The sequence below is a fragment of the Chelonia mydas genome, chromosome 5 (assembly GCF_015237465.2).
Source record: "Chelonia mydas isolate rCheMyd1 chromosome 5, rCheMyd1.pri.v2, whole genome shotgun sequence".
Taxonomy (NCBI): domain Eukaryota; kingdom Metazoa; phylum Chordata; order Testudines; family Cheloniidae; genus Chelonia; species Chelonia mydas.
Genome location: NC_051245.2, coordinates 125,880,546 through 125,893,639, shown reverse-complemented (window position 1 = coordinate 125,893,639; position 13,094 = coordinate 125,880,546). Strand labels below are relative to the sequence as shown.

General features: G+C 47.9%; 1 protein-coding gene across 5 annotated transcripts in view; it reads left to right on the top strand.

Moving 5' to 3' along the window:
• TMEM175 (transmembrane protein 175) overlaps nucleotides 1-13,094 on the top strand; it is a 46,011-nt gene that overhangs the window by 20,531 nt on the left and 12,386 nt on the right. For 4 of the 5 annotated variants that reach the window (XM_037902262.2, XM_037902266.2, XM_043546355.1 and 1 more), the window contains 2 exons: nucleotides 7,510-7,545; nucleotides 9,473-9,556. In XM_037902262.2, the coding sequence (XP_037758190.1) occupies nucleotides 7,510-7,545; nucleotides 9,473-9,556 (120 nt within the window). The remainder of the gene's footprint in view (nucleotides 1-7,509; nucleotides 7,546-9,472; nucleotides 9,557-13,094) is intronic. The other variant, XM_043546354.1, reaches the window with a different exon arrangement.

Below are 13,094 nucleotides of genomic sequence, written 5' to 3'. Positions count from 1 at the left end.
GGTGAGGTGGCTCCGCGCGTTGCCACCACCCCCAGCATCATCCCTGCAGTTCCTGGCCAACGGGAGCTGTGGAGGCGGCGCTAGTGGGCACAGAGCACAGAGACCCGCTGTCCCCCTCCCCACAGGGGCCGCAGAGACGTGCCAGCAGCCAGCTGCTTCCGGGAGCAACGTGGGGCCAGGGCAGGCAGACAGCCTGCCTGAGCCCTGCTGCACTGCCGACCAGGAGCTGCCTGTGGTAAGCACCTCCCAGCCGGAGCCTGCCCCCCTAACCCCCTCCTGCACCCCAACCCCCTGCACCAGCCCGGAGCCCATTCCTGCACCAAACTGCCTCCCAAAGCCTGCACCCCTCACTTCTGCACCCCAGCCCCTGCACCAGGCTCAGCCAATGCACAACCCACAGTTGAGAATGTTACACTGATTTGTGACAATCCTTGAAGGATTTTGGATCTATAAACCACAAATGACACTAATAAAAAATAAAACTCATGAAATGTCCAGGGGATTCTATGAGATTAAGTGCAGTGTGACCGTACGACCCCTGCACCCAAACTTCCTCCCAGAGCTTGCACCCCTCACTCCTGCACCCCAACCCTCTGCCCCGGGACCCCCTCCCACACTCCGAACCACTTGGCCCCAGCCCAGAGCCTGCACCCCCGCCCCAGCCCAGTGAAAGTGAGTGAGGGTAGGGGAGAGTGAGCAATGGAGGGAAGGGGGAATGGAGTGGGCGGAGCCTCAGGGAAGGGGTGGAGTAGATCCTGGGTTGATCTTAAATTCAAAAAGTGATCTTGTGCATAAAAAGATTGGAGACCACTGCTTTATTCTGTTGTTTTAAACCTCTTCGGTTGACAGTCCTCATGTCACAAAATTTGACATTTTAAAATGATTCTGCTTATAACTAAGCCCTGGTCTACACTAGGACTTTAGGTCGAATTTAGCAGCATTAAATCGATGTAAACCTGCACCCGTCCACACGATGAAGCCCTTTATTTCGACTTAAAGGGCTTTTAAAATCGATTTCCTTACTCCACCCCTGACAAGTGGATTAGCGCTTAAATCGGCCTTGCCGGCTCTAATTTGGGGTACTGTGGACACAATTCGACAGTTTTGGCCTCCGGGAGCTATCCCAGAGTGCTCCATTTTGACCGCTCTGGACAGCACTCTCAACTCAGATGCACGATTGTTTGCCGTTGCTCTGACGCAGGGAGGGGTGACTGAGGACACGGCTTACAGGGTTGGCTTCAGGGAGCTAAAATCAACAAAGGGGGTGGCTTTACATCAAGGAGTATTTCAGGCAGGACTTCACGGAGGGTTCCAATAAGAAATGGTGCACCTAAGTTATTGTTCTTATTGGAACAAGGAGGTGAGGCTGGCCTCTGATTGATACATGGCTAGATTTACCTCGCTGCACCTTCTCTGTGAGTGACTGCAGTGTGACCTAGAGGAATGAGTCCCCTAGACACGGGAGGGGGGGCAGCAAATGAGTACAAAACAAATCTGGTCTATTGTTTTGATCCACTCCATCTATCTTTTACATCTTTGGCTGGCAGCAGACGGTGCAGAAGGACTGCATGCCATCCACATCTCATGGCTGCTCGGCAGAAGATGGTACAGTACGACTGCTAGCCATCTTCATCTCTTGCCTGCCCGGCAGAAGATGGTACAATACGACTGCTAGCCATCGTCATCTCTTGCCTGCCCGGCAGAAGATGGTACAGTACGACTGCTAGCAATCCGTATTGCCTGCCTGCTCACCATAAGACGGTTCAATAGGACTGACTGCAGGACTAAAGAGAATGACCTGGTCAAGTCACTCCAAATTTAGTCCCTGCGCCCATGTCTGCCCAGGCGCTCCCAGCCGACGTGGCCAGGAGCACCTCGGACACGACGAGGACAGCTACCAGTCGTATTGTACCGTCTGCTGCCAGAAGGCAATGGGTTGATGCTACTGTGTGGCAATGCCGTACCACGTCTGCCAGCACCCAGGAGACATACGGTGACGGTTACCTGAGCGGTCTCCATGCTTGCCATGGTATGGCGTCTGCACAGGTAACTCAGGAAAAAAGGCGCGAAACGATTGTCTGCCCTTGCTTTCACGGAGGGAGGGAGGGAAGGGGGGCCTGACAATATGTACCCAGAACCACCCGTGACAGTGTTTTAGCCCCATCAGGCATTGGGATCTCAACCCAGAATTCCAATGGGCAGCAGAGACTGCAGGAACTGTGGGATAGCTATCCACAGTGCAACGCTCCGGAAGTCGACTCTAGCCTCGGTACTGTGGAAGCACTCCGCCGAGTTAATGCACTTAATGCACTTAGAGCATTTTCTGTGGGGACACACACACTCGAATATATAAAACCGATTTCTAAAAAACCGACTTCTATAAATTCGACCTTATTCCGTAGTGTAGACATACCCAAACTGACTTTAAATACCATTATGGCATTATGGTATGTTTATACTGGCAGGGTTACAGTGTTGGCAGTTACAGTGCCGCTCAGAGAGCGCTGAAGGGAAACTGCTGTTGTATGTTCACACTGTTAGCTGCCTGTGCAGTAGTGTGTTCACACTTGCAGCACTTGCAGCGGTATTCGGAGCGGTGCACTCTGGGCAGCTATCCCACAGAGCATCTCTTTCTCTTCTGCCGCTAAGACTTGTGGGAAGGCGGAGGGGGTCGCGGGGCATCCTGGGTCCTGTCCCAGTGCCCCATGATGCATTGCTTCACATCCCACCAATCCCTGTGCTTCCATCCACATTTGGCACCATCTTTCAACAATTTGTGCTTTGCCTCTTCGGTCTGCAGGAATGGATCCCGCACTGTTGACCAATATGCTGCTCACTCTCACTAACACGTCACGAGTGGCAGTGAAGTTATTCCTTAAACTACAAAGTCAAGAGCAGTTTGATGTTGATCTTGCCACATGTAGTAGCTATGACACGAAATTGCATCTGAAGAAGTGAGGTTTTTACCCACGAAAGCTTAGGCTCAAATGTATCTGTTAGTCTTTAAGGTGCCACCGGACTCCTTGTTGAAATTGCTTGTGGCATTCACGGAGGTGCTGACCACAGTGGAACGCCACTTTTGGGCTCAGGAAACAAGCACTGAGTGGTGGGATCACATCATCATGCACATCTGGGATGATGAGCAGTGGCTGCAGAACTTTCGGATGAGGAAAGCCGCATTCATGGGACTGTGTGATGAGCTCACCCGCGCCCTGCAGCGCAAGGACAGAAGAATGAGAGCTGCCCTGCCATTGGAGAAGCATGTGGCGATTGCACTGTGGAAGCTGGCTACTCCACACTGCTACCGATCAGTCGCTAACGAGTTCGGAGTGGGAAGGTCGACCATTGGACTCGTGTTGACGGAAGTGTGCAGGGCTATTAATCGCATCCTGCTCCGAAAGACCATAACTCTGGGCAACGTGCATGACATTGTGGATGGCTTTGCACAATGAGCTTCCCAAACTGCCTAGGGGCGATAGATGGCATGCATATTCCAATTCTGGCACCAGACCACCTAGCCACCGAGTACATTAATCGCAAGGGGTATTTCTCAGTGGTTCTCCAGGCACTTGTGGATCACCGTGGGCATTTCACGGACATTAACGCAGGCTGGTCTGGAAAGGTGCATGACACACACGTCTTTTGGAACACTGGCCTGTTCAGGAAGCTAGCTGCAAGCAGGGACTTCCTTCCCAGACCTGAAGATCACCATAGGGGAAGTAGAAATGCCCGTTGTGATCCTAGGAGACCCTGCCTACCCCTTAATGTCATGGCTTATGAAGCCATACACAGGGCACCTTGACAGCAGCAAGGAGTGGTTCAACAATACGCTGAACAAGTGCAGAATGACTGTTGAGTGTGCTTTTGGCCGTTTAAAGGCCTGCTGGCGCTTCCTATATGGGAGGCTGGACCTGGCCGATGACAATATTCCTATGCTTTTAGCCATGTGCTGTACACTCCATAATATTTGGGAAGGGAAGGGTGAAAGCTTCATGCAGGGCTGGACTGCTGACGCTCAGCGCCTGGAGGCTGAATTTGAACAGCCAGAGACCAGGGCTATTAGAGGGGCGCAGCGTGGGGCCATAAGGGTCAGGGATGCCTTGAGGCAGCAATTTGAAACTGAAAGCCACTAATATTTTTTGCTATGCTCGGGAGTGCAGTGCTTGTAATGCTAGGAGGCGATTGTGATGGTGCAGATGATGCACTATGAAGGTTTAAGAAAATTGTCTGTTGCTTTGCAGGGCTCTGTTTGCTTTCAATTAATATAATAAAGATCACTTTCAAACCAAAACAATTCTTTTATTAAAAAACAGCCGAAGGTGAGAGCAAACAAAAAAAAACCACATCAGCACTGAGGAGGATGGGGGAAGGGAGGGTCCCTGGAGGAGATGGGGTCCTGGGACGGTTAAAGATTTGTGTGTGTCCAGGTATCATATCTATCCTTCTCCTTTGGAGTACAGTGCAGCAGGTACTGTACTTCAACAGGACTAAACTGCAGAGGGCTGGGTGTTCAGTGCAGTGGGCACTGAGAGTCCGCAGTGCTGGACTGTAACAGGGGAAGAGTGGAATGCAGCGGGTACAGCCTGGAGCCAGGAGGTTGATAAGAGTGTGTTGGCGGTGTCTGGGGGACGCATGGCAAAGAGTTTTGCGACAGCGGCTGCAGGGGAGGGCGGATGCGGAGCTGCTAGGTTTGCAGTGCTAGTAGCGCCTGGAGCATGTCCGCTTGGCGTTCCATAATGTTTTAAGAGCCGCTCCGTGGCTTCATTCTGGTGCGCCGCGTTCTCCTTTCGGTCCCTCTTCTCACTGTCCCGCCACTCCTTCAATTCTTGGTTTTCGGCCGCAGAGTGCATTATGACATCATGCAGAAAGTCCTCTTTGGTTCTTTGTGGCTGCTTTCTAATTTTGCGCAGCTGTTCAGCTGGCGATAACAAAGAGGGAGGCTGGGATCCCAAGGTCATATCTGTGAAGCCAAAATGCAACATTTTACAGAAGCAGTATTGTTTGCAACACACAGACCACTGATTCAGTGATTTAAAACACAGCCACTATTCACATACCTATCACTAACTGGCTGACTTTAGGCAAGCACACATGAGCCACAAGACCCCTAAAATGGTGAGTAACCACAGAGGCAGGGGAAATGAGTGTTCCAGGACCGTACTGTACACTGAGCATGTGGCTCTTTGTGGGAGCCAGCACTGTAGGGGGTGGGCCTATCATTACTGTCCCCACATTTTCCACAGGCTGTGTTCATTATGGAAGATATCTCGCAGCTGAGGGTGAGCAGGGAATCAAGGGAGGGTCTTCTCCAAGACTGCGGCTTCCACCCTGGCCCTTTTGCAGCTCGCCTGTGTGCAGCATTGGTCCCCCCTGCCCCTCCATGATGGCAGAATGGCATGGGAAACTTACCCTTAATGGGGCAAGAAACAAAGCAGATCTGCCAAAGAACCTGCAGCAGCAGACTGCCCAGTATCTCCATGAGAGTTTTGTGGAGATCTCTGAGGCAGATTCCTGTGAAGTGAGGGAGTCAAACACCACCCTATCTGCCACTCAGACTACACATGTGGTGGTACGCGCATCATATAGACACAACCCTATTTTCTGCAACCCTCCTGCCCCCAGCAACTCACTTCAGTGATTCCCAAAATCAAAGGCACTTACCAGGGGCCTCCTCTCCTGTTTGTGCTTCGCCAAGCTCCAACAGCTGTGACTGGCTAGCCTCCTCCGGGGTAGAGAAGAGCTCCTGACTGCATGCATCTCTGACCTCTGAGTCGTCCTCTGCCTCAGGGTCCCCCTCCCCCTCCACATCCTCATCCAAGATTTCCTCCTCCTGGCTCGGTCCACTCTCGATTGGCATGCGAGTCACCAAAATATCCGCAGTGGCCTTCGCAGTGGAGGTGGGGTTGCCACTGAGTATCGCGTCCAGCTCTTTGTAGAGCTGGCAGCTCGCAGGCGTAGCACCAGGGCGGCGGTTTGCCTCCTGCGCTTTGTGGTAGGCATTCTGCAGCTCCTTCACTTTGACACTGCACTGCAGTGTGTCCTGGTCATAGCACCTTTCTGTCATGCATCGTGAAATCTGTCCATAGGTATTATAATTCCTACGGCTGGAGCGCAGCTATGACTGCACTGCCTCCTCTCCCCAAATGCTGATCAGGTCCACCAGCTCAGCATTGCTCCAAGCGGGGGATCGCCTGGTGCGTGGAGCAGGCATGGTCACCTGGAAAGATATGCGGAGACCACTGCACGCATCACCGAGCAAACAGGAAGAGGACTTTCAAAATTCCCAAGGAATTTAAGGAGTGGAGCTCACGGTTCGTCACCTGAGGGCAGGGCAGTAGAGTTCAAACTGATGACCAGAGAGGCAAGAACAGGCATTGTGGGACACCTCCCGGAGGCCAGTCGGGGCGCTGTAATCAACCAGGGTGTCTACATTGGCACCATAGCACTGTAGCGCCAGTGCAGAAAGCTCTAAGCCTCTCGTTAGGGTGGGTTTTTTACAGCGTTGCAACTGCGCAGTTTCTGCGCACTAAGTGGCTTGGCAGTGTGTACACCTCAGGAGTTACAACGCAGAAAGCTGCTTTACTGCTTAGAAACTTGCCAGTGTAGACAAGGCCTAAGATAACATTACAATCAATGAATTATTGAGGAATTGGTAAAGACATTTAATCCTCTTCTAACATAGCTTTTAAGACAATACATCTTTATGTGGTTAATGTTCTCTTTTTTTAGCTTGTTTTTTTTTTAATATGTAAAACATTGGGGATCAGATAGATGTGTACTTTCAACCAGCTCAAATTAGAGATGTTTGAAACACGGGGGGAAAATATCAAATTTCTGCATTACTACTTTAGAAGGCCTAGGAAGTGAAATAAGATCATAAACTAAATATAGATCTGCTATAAAGACAAAATATATATCTGTATAAAACTAGAGTAGTGATGAAAGACATTCTAATACTGCTAAAATAAGCCTGGAGTTGAAGTGTCAAGGCCAAACGGTCAGCTCTGTTGAATACTCTGATTTAGGGCAGATCTACACTTAATGCACTTCAGTGAAAACACTACTATGCTGATGGGAGAGCTTCTCCCGTTGGTGTAGTTAATCCACCTCTGCAAGAGGTGGTAGCTCTGTTAATGGGAGAAGCCCTTCTGTCAACACAGCGGTGTCTACATCGTGGGTGAGGTCAGTATAACTGCGTTGCTCAGGGTTGTGGATTTTTCACACCCCTGAGCAACGTAGTTATACCAGTGTAAGTTTATAATGTAGACTTGGCCTAAGAAAACACTTAAGTCTGCTCCGTAGTAATCCATTCCCTGCAGGATTCAGGTAGCAACTTCAGGAACAAATGCTTTTTCTTCAGGCAATGCCTGCATTAGCAATTAAAATTATTTATTTGTTGGTGTAATCCCTAACAGCGATGGACTCGCAGGACTTAGTCAACCTTATCTAACACATCTACTGCTCTGTTAGTCGAGCTTGTATTTCAAACATGCTTTTTTTCCCTTCTAGGCATGTATGATGCTCATAACTTTCTTGCCATACACGGTAAGTAAGCTTTACATTTTCATTCATGTTTAATATGGCTGCTTTAACTCTAAAAAATACCTAATCAAAGCATTCAGAAACTCTAGAGAGCATTATTATGACTCCTGAACCCCACTGCAGTGCATATGTATTATTTTTCTGATAATCCTAAAAACTTAACACATTAAAACATGATTAGGGCTTCTTGTTGTGCGTTTATTAATTTCATTTTGGTGGGTTCTTTTTAAGAATTTTTTCATTTAATGTAGATGTCCAAAATTGGGCTTTTGGGAGGCTCTTTGTGTATACTGTAATGAGTTGTGTATGTGTGTGTGTGTATATATATATAATATGTTTGCATGTGTGTGTGTGTATGTGTATGTATACATACACATGCAAACATATTATTTTTTTATATATATATATATATAGTGACAAAGCTCTGTCCTTGCCTCCGTGGGTCCCGTGTTTCCTGGCGGATTTCGCTAGCCTCAGAGGCTCACTGTGACCCTCCACGTAACCCTTCTCTCTCTAGAGATAAGGGTCACAGTCTACTGAGCCATTTTCATCATAAGCCAGTGAGGGAGGTGAGGAGAAGTTATCCTTCCTTGCACAGTCTCTGTTGTCTCCCAGTCTCAGTGATTAATCAGGGGGCAAACATGGGGGGGAGCCCAGGCCCACCCTCTACTCCAGGCTCCAGCCCAGGGACCCTAATAGTATCAGCTATTGTAGCTGACCTTTTAGAAACATGACATGTACAATTCCCTGGGCTACTTCCCCCACAGCAGCCCTCACTTCCTCAAGCTCCACTTCACCCTTACCTCAGGGCTTCTTTCCTTATGCCTGATATGGTGTGTACTACTCAGCCTCTCCAACAGGACAACTTCCTTCCACAGCTCCTGACATGCACACCCACCTGACTAGCTGGGAGGCTTTTAACTAGTTTCAGCCAGCCCCTGATTGGCTTCAGGTGTCCCAATCAACCTAGCATTCTCCCTGCCTTCTGGAAAGTTCTTGATTGGCCCCAGGTATCTTAATTGACCTGGAACAGTTGCCATTTCACTTATCCTTTGTACCAGGGATTTGTTTAACCTGGAGCTAATATATCTATCTCCCACTACTTTTCTATAGCCATCTGGCCTTGCCCCGTCACATATCCCCCCCCCTCTGCTCAACACCATAGAGTTGGGCAACTTGGGACGCCAGGCAGTATGCTCGTGACAGACCATCAGCATTGCCATGGTGGCATCCAGCCCTGTGCCGTATGCGGAACTGAAATATTGAATAACTCCCCCATTCACTGAGCACCATTCATCTCGTGCGCTGAACAAGGCCAAGATTCTGTGGCAAAAAGTATTGGATCATGTAACTAAAGACTGTGTTATAATGGATACGTGTAAGAGGACTGAATTCAGGTTGCACAGGCAGACTTATTTCTGGCATTTTCTAACTTTGGGGAGCTGGACTTAGCAATCTCCCCACCCTTCTAATGTACTATTGGTAACACTGTATGTACAACAGGCTCAGCCTAAAGCAGCTGACATAGCAGTCATGGTGAGGACCATAGCCACTTAGTCCCCAGTCCTGCAGTGAGTACGGTGCGGGTGCAGGGATCTGGTCATACAGAGTCAATTGCAGGATTGGGGACCAAAGCTGGTACGAAGGAGTTCAGGATTAGTCAGTTGCTTTGGGCCTCTCTCTACCGTTTAACAACTCCTGCAACACCAAATCTATGAACACCCCAATGACCGTGGAAGCCATGTATTGCATGAGTTGGGCATACTTGTAGCTTACAGTCAGTGGAGTTATACCAAGGAGGAATTTGTCTTGTTTGGATTGTTCAAGTTTTAAGGTTAAATGAAAGTAGAACTAGTAAATTCCTCATCTCTGCTGCTTTCCTTTATTACATCTTGAGGAATTATTTAACCTGTTTACATTTTTCTTGTAGTTTTCCTTAATGGCCTCCTTTCCAGGTGTACCTTTTGGTATTTTCATGTTTAGCACTTGTGCTATTGTCATCGGCCTTATCCAGGTACGGGTGTCACTCGTTTACTTTTTCCATTCATTATTAGAGACTAGATTTTATTAGATCGAAGTACAATTAGATTTATTAATATAGATCTAGAACATTAGGAAAATTTCATATAAAATTTTGTGATATTGCTATTATTAGTGTATGGTTTTTGTGATAGTGAAAGATTGGTAACTCAGACAAGTGCCAAATCATGTGGTGACTGTTTTCACTATCCCAAGTCAAGCTAGTTATCTTGCAGTATGAAAAAATTAAAGCATTTGGAATGCCAATAAAGACACAGATGCAACCAAATCAGGAAGTTCAAAACCCATTGAATCATGACAAATTTGTTCTAAAAAGGAACTCGAAAAGTAGCAGTTGATGGACTGTATGATGATGATGATTTTCCCCCCCCTTACTGGAGTTCTGAATGGCTGCTCAATATTTTGTTCTGCGAGCTTTTTAATACAGGTACAAGGGCTCCGCCTTATTTTTAACCATTAAGTATAAGGGAACAGCAAATCTTAATGAAACAGTTACCTTTATCGACGGGATTGAAAATTACACTGGTCACAGGACCATGACTTCATGTATTAAGTCCAGGATTATATTGGACTGTATTGAGGCAATGCTTGTGAGAGACAAGTGACAGATTTAAATCACAATATTTTATGAATCACCAGAGCTAGAAATAAGCTCTCTACATACTTGGAAGTATGGGAACTCCAATTCTCTAATAAAATACATACATTCTAGCCCAGGTAGGTTTCAAGAGTGGACTTCACAATCGTCACTATTACTATACTATATCTTTCCATTTGAACCCCAGTATGATTTTACTTGCCGCTCTATTGAACTGCTACACCTTGAACTAAGTGCTTTATATTGGCTGAAAGTTTTGAACTTCAGATTTTAAATGATGTACAAAACATTAGCAGCCTTGAGGTTTTTGAGGAGAGGACTTGCTTTCTGAAGGGAAAATGAAACCCCAGTTCAGCGGTGCTGAGAGCCATTGAACCAAAACGCAAACCACTATGATGGAAACCACTTCAGGCCAGGGGGTGCAGCAGAACCCCCAGCACCTGTGCCCCAGTTACTAAAATCTTTGCAAACTTTTTGTAATGTTTACTCTGTGAAGCCTCTCCGTAGTCACACAAATCTTAGTGTGCTAAATTCAACCCAAAGTTTACATCTGCTTCTGCTACTCAGGCCCTGGTAAGTCAAAGCCCAGTGAGGTGAGACTGCAGTGATGCAAGGCAACTGTTACCTCCTTGTCACTGGTGGTGTCAGAGCCAGCACTGTCTGAAAAGTAAGCAGCCCTTGCCACTGAGTGGGTGTGGCTAGAAGATGCATTGATTAGTGAATTCCCTCCTAGCGACTTACTAGTGGAAATCAAATCAGTCCTCGCCAGGCAAAAACACCAAGTGGGAGAAGCTGGCAGTTCCATCCTCCCTCGGAATGAGTTTCCCCCGGAGAGTTAGGTGACTTGTAGGCACAGGGAGATGTATTTACACATCCTATCATCTAGCTGGCTGAATGTAGTCCAGTATCTCTTACCTCTGCAATGGCTCCCTTTCAGCCAGACCTGAGACTGAGTTCTGTGCTGCTAGATTGTCAGGCATTTTTAACATCTATACCAGCCTCTGAACTTATTTTGCTCAAGGAGCCTCACTCATGGAGCAGGACCCTATTATGCTAGGCGCAGTGCAAACACAGAACAAAAATGTCATATGGGGTGTGGTGGTGGGGAGAGAATACAAAATCTCTGCATAACTACGTGTTATAACTAGGTACAACAACGAGTCTGGCAGAGGCTGAAAAAAACCCAGCCTTCTGACTCACAGTCCCTCTCAAACCACTAGCCCTCTCCCTGATTTAGTAAGTGCAATAGCTCATGGCCTGCCATGGCTAGGAACCAGTTAAAATGGTTTCTGGTCCTGAAAGCATTTCTAAGCACCTGGTCCTGCGGTAGTTATCAGAAGAAGAAAAATGGATTCCTGACTTCACACAACATTTCCAGCCTCCATTGGCATGAAGAGCATGGAAAGCAGTTGGCACAGCTTGGCCAGCCTATTCATTTTCACGGTTGGTTTGTTTGCCAAACCAGATGCTTTCTTCAGTACTTGCAGAAGGGGTAGCTTAGTGGTTTGAGCATTAGCAATTTAGTGATCTGGGGCAAAATAAGGGACAGTACTTGGTCCTGCTGTGAAGGCAGGGGAGTGGACTCAATGACCTTTCAAATGACCAACTCAATGGTCCCTTCCTGTTAAGAAATTTTATTTTATTTTTATTTTTTTGCAGGGGTGGGGGGCGGGATAGCTCAGTGGTTTGAGCATTGGCCTACTAAACCCAGGGTTGTGAGTTCAATCCTTGAGGGGGCCATTTAGGGATCTGGGGCAAAAATTGGGGATTGGTCCTGCTTTGAGCACGGGGTTGGACTAGATGATCTCCTGAGGTCCCTTCCAACCCTGATTTCTATGAAATCCATTGTTGGGTGAAATCTTGCCATTTGCACAAGCAAACAAATTTCAATTAGTAGAAATGATTAAAATTATTCTCTCCTGATAAAATTGTAAATTTTTATTTATCCCCCCAGAAATACTGTCTGAAAGATCTCGTCACTTTCTTACCAAAATGGGGTGACCTTGGGCCAGCGGGAGTGGGCAGTGAAACGTTCATGTGTGTGTGTTTAAATGATTTGGTGAACAGGTTAAAGATGGAAAGAGATTCATTAGATTGAAAGTTGGGGGGCAGGGACCATGCTTTTGTTTTGAGTTTGTACAGCGCCTAGCACAGTGGAGTCCTAGGCACAATCAGTCCTAGGCACTGTCAGTGGAAAAGTTCAGAGGCTGGTTTAGATACATATCTGAAGTTCAAGTATTTACCCTTTGGCCGACCTCTTCAGACCTTCACAAATCCCTTTCCTCTCTATAGGTCCCACTTTCCCCTGACCTGCAGCATGTGTTTTCTTCTGGGGGAATGCCTAGCTGCCTGCTAGTTGCTGTGGTGGGTCTCCTTGCACTTCAGAATAATAAAGCCCAGGGTCTTGCTTATCTGTGCAGAGGTGGTGATGTACACATCCTCCATTAGTGCACCCTAACGTGCATGGTGGAGATGTCTTCACTGCAGCTGGCAGTGAGCCTCTCAGCCCAGGTAGACAGACTCCCACTAGCTCCGTTCAAGGTAGCACACCAGAAATAGCAGTGTGGACATTGGGGCACAGGCAGCAGCTCAGGCTAACCACCCTAGTCCAAGTCCTCCTGACTCCCTGGGTCTCAGCTCAGGTGGCTATCCTGAGCCGCAGCCCGTGCCACAGCGTCCCTGCTGCTAGTGCACTGGCTTCAGCAGAGCTAGAGCAAGTCTGTCTAGCTGGGCTGAGAGGCTTGGTCCCAGCAGCAGTGCAGATGTACCCTTCGTGTTACGCAGTGCCGGAGCCTGTGAGATTCCCCCCTCCATTCCTGTCAGATCAGCCCTTCTCAGGAGAGCAGAGAGCAGCGGTTAGCATGCTCTGGGGCTTGTTGTATTAGAGGTTTTCTATTGTTTGGGTCCCAGTTTA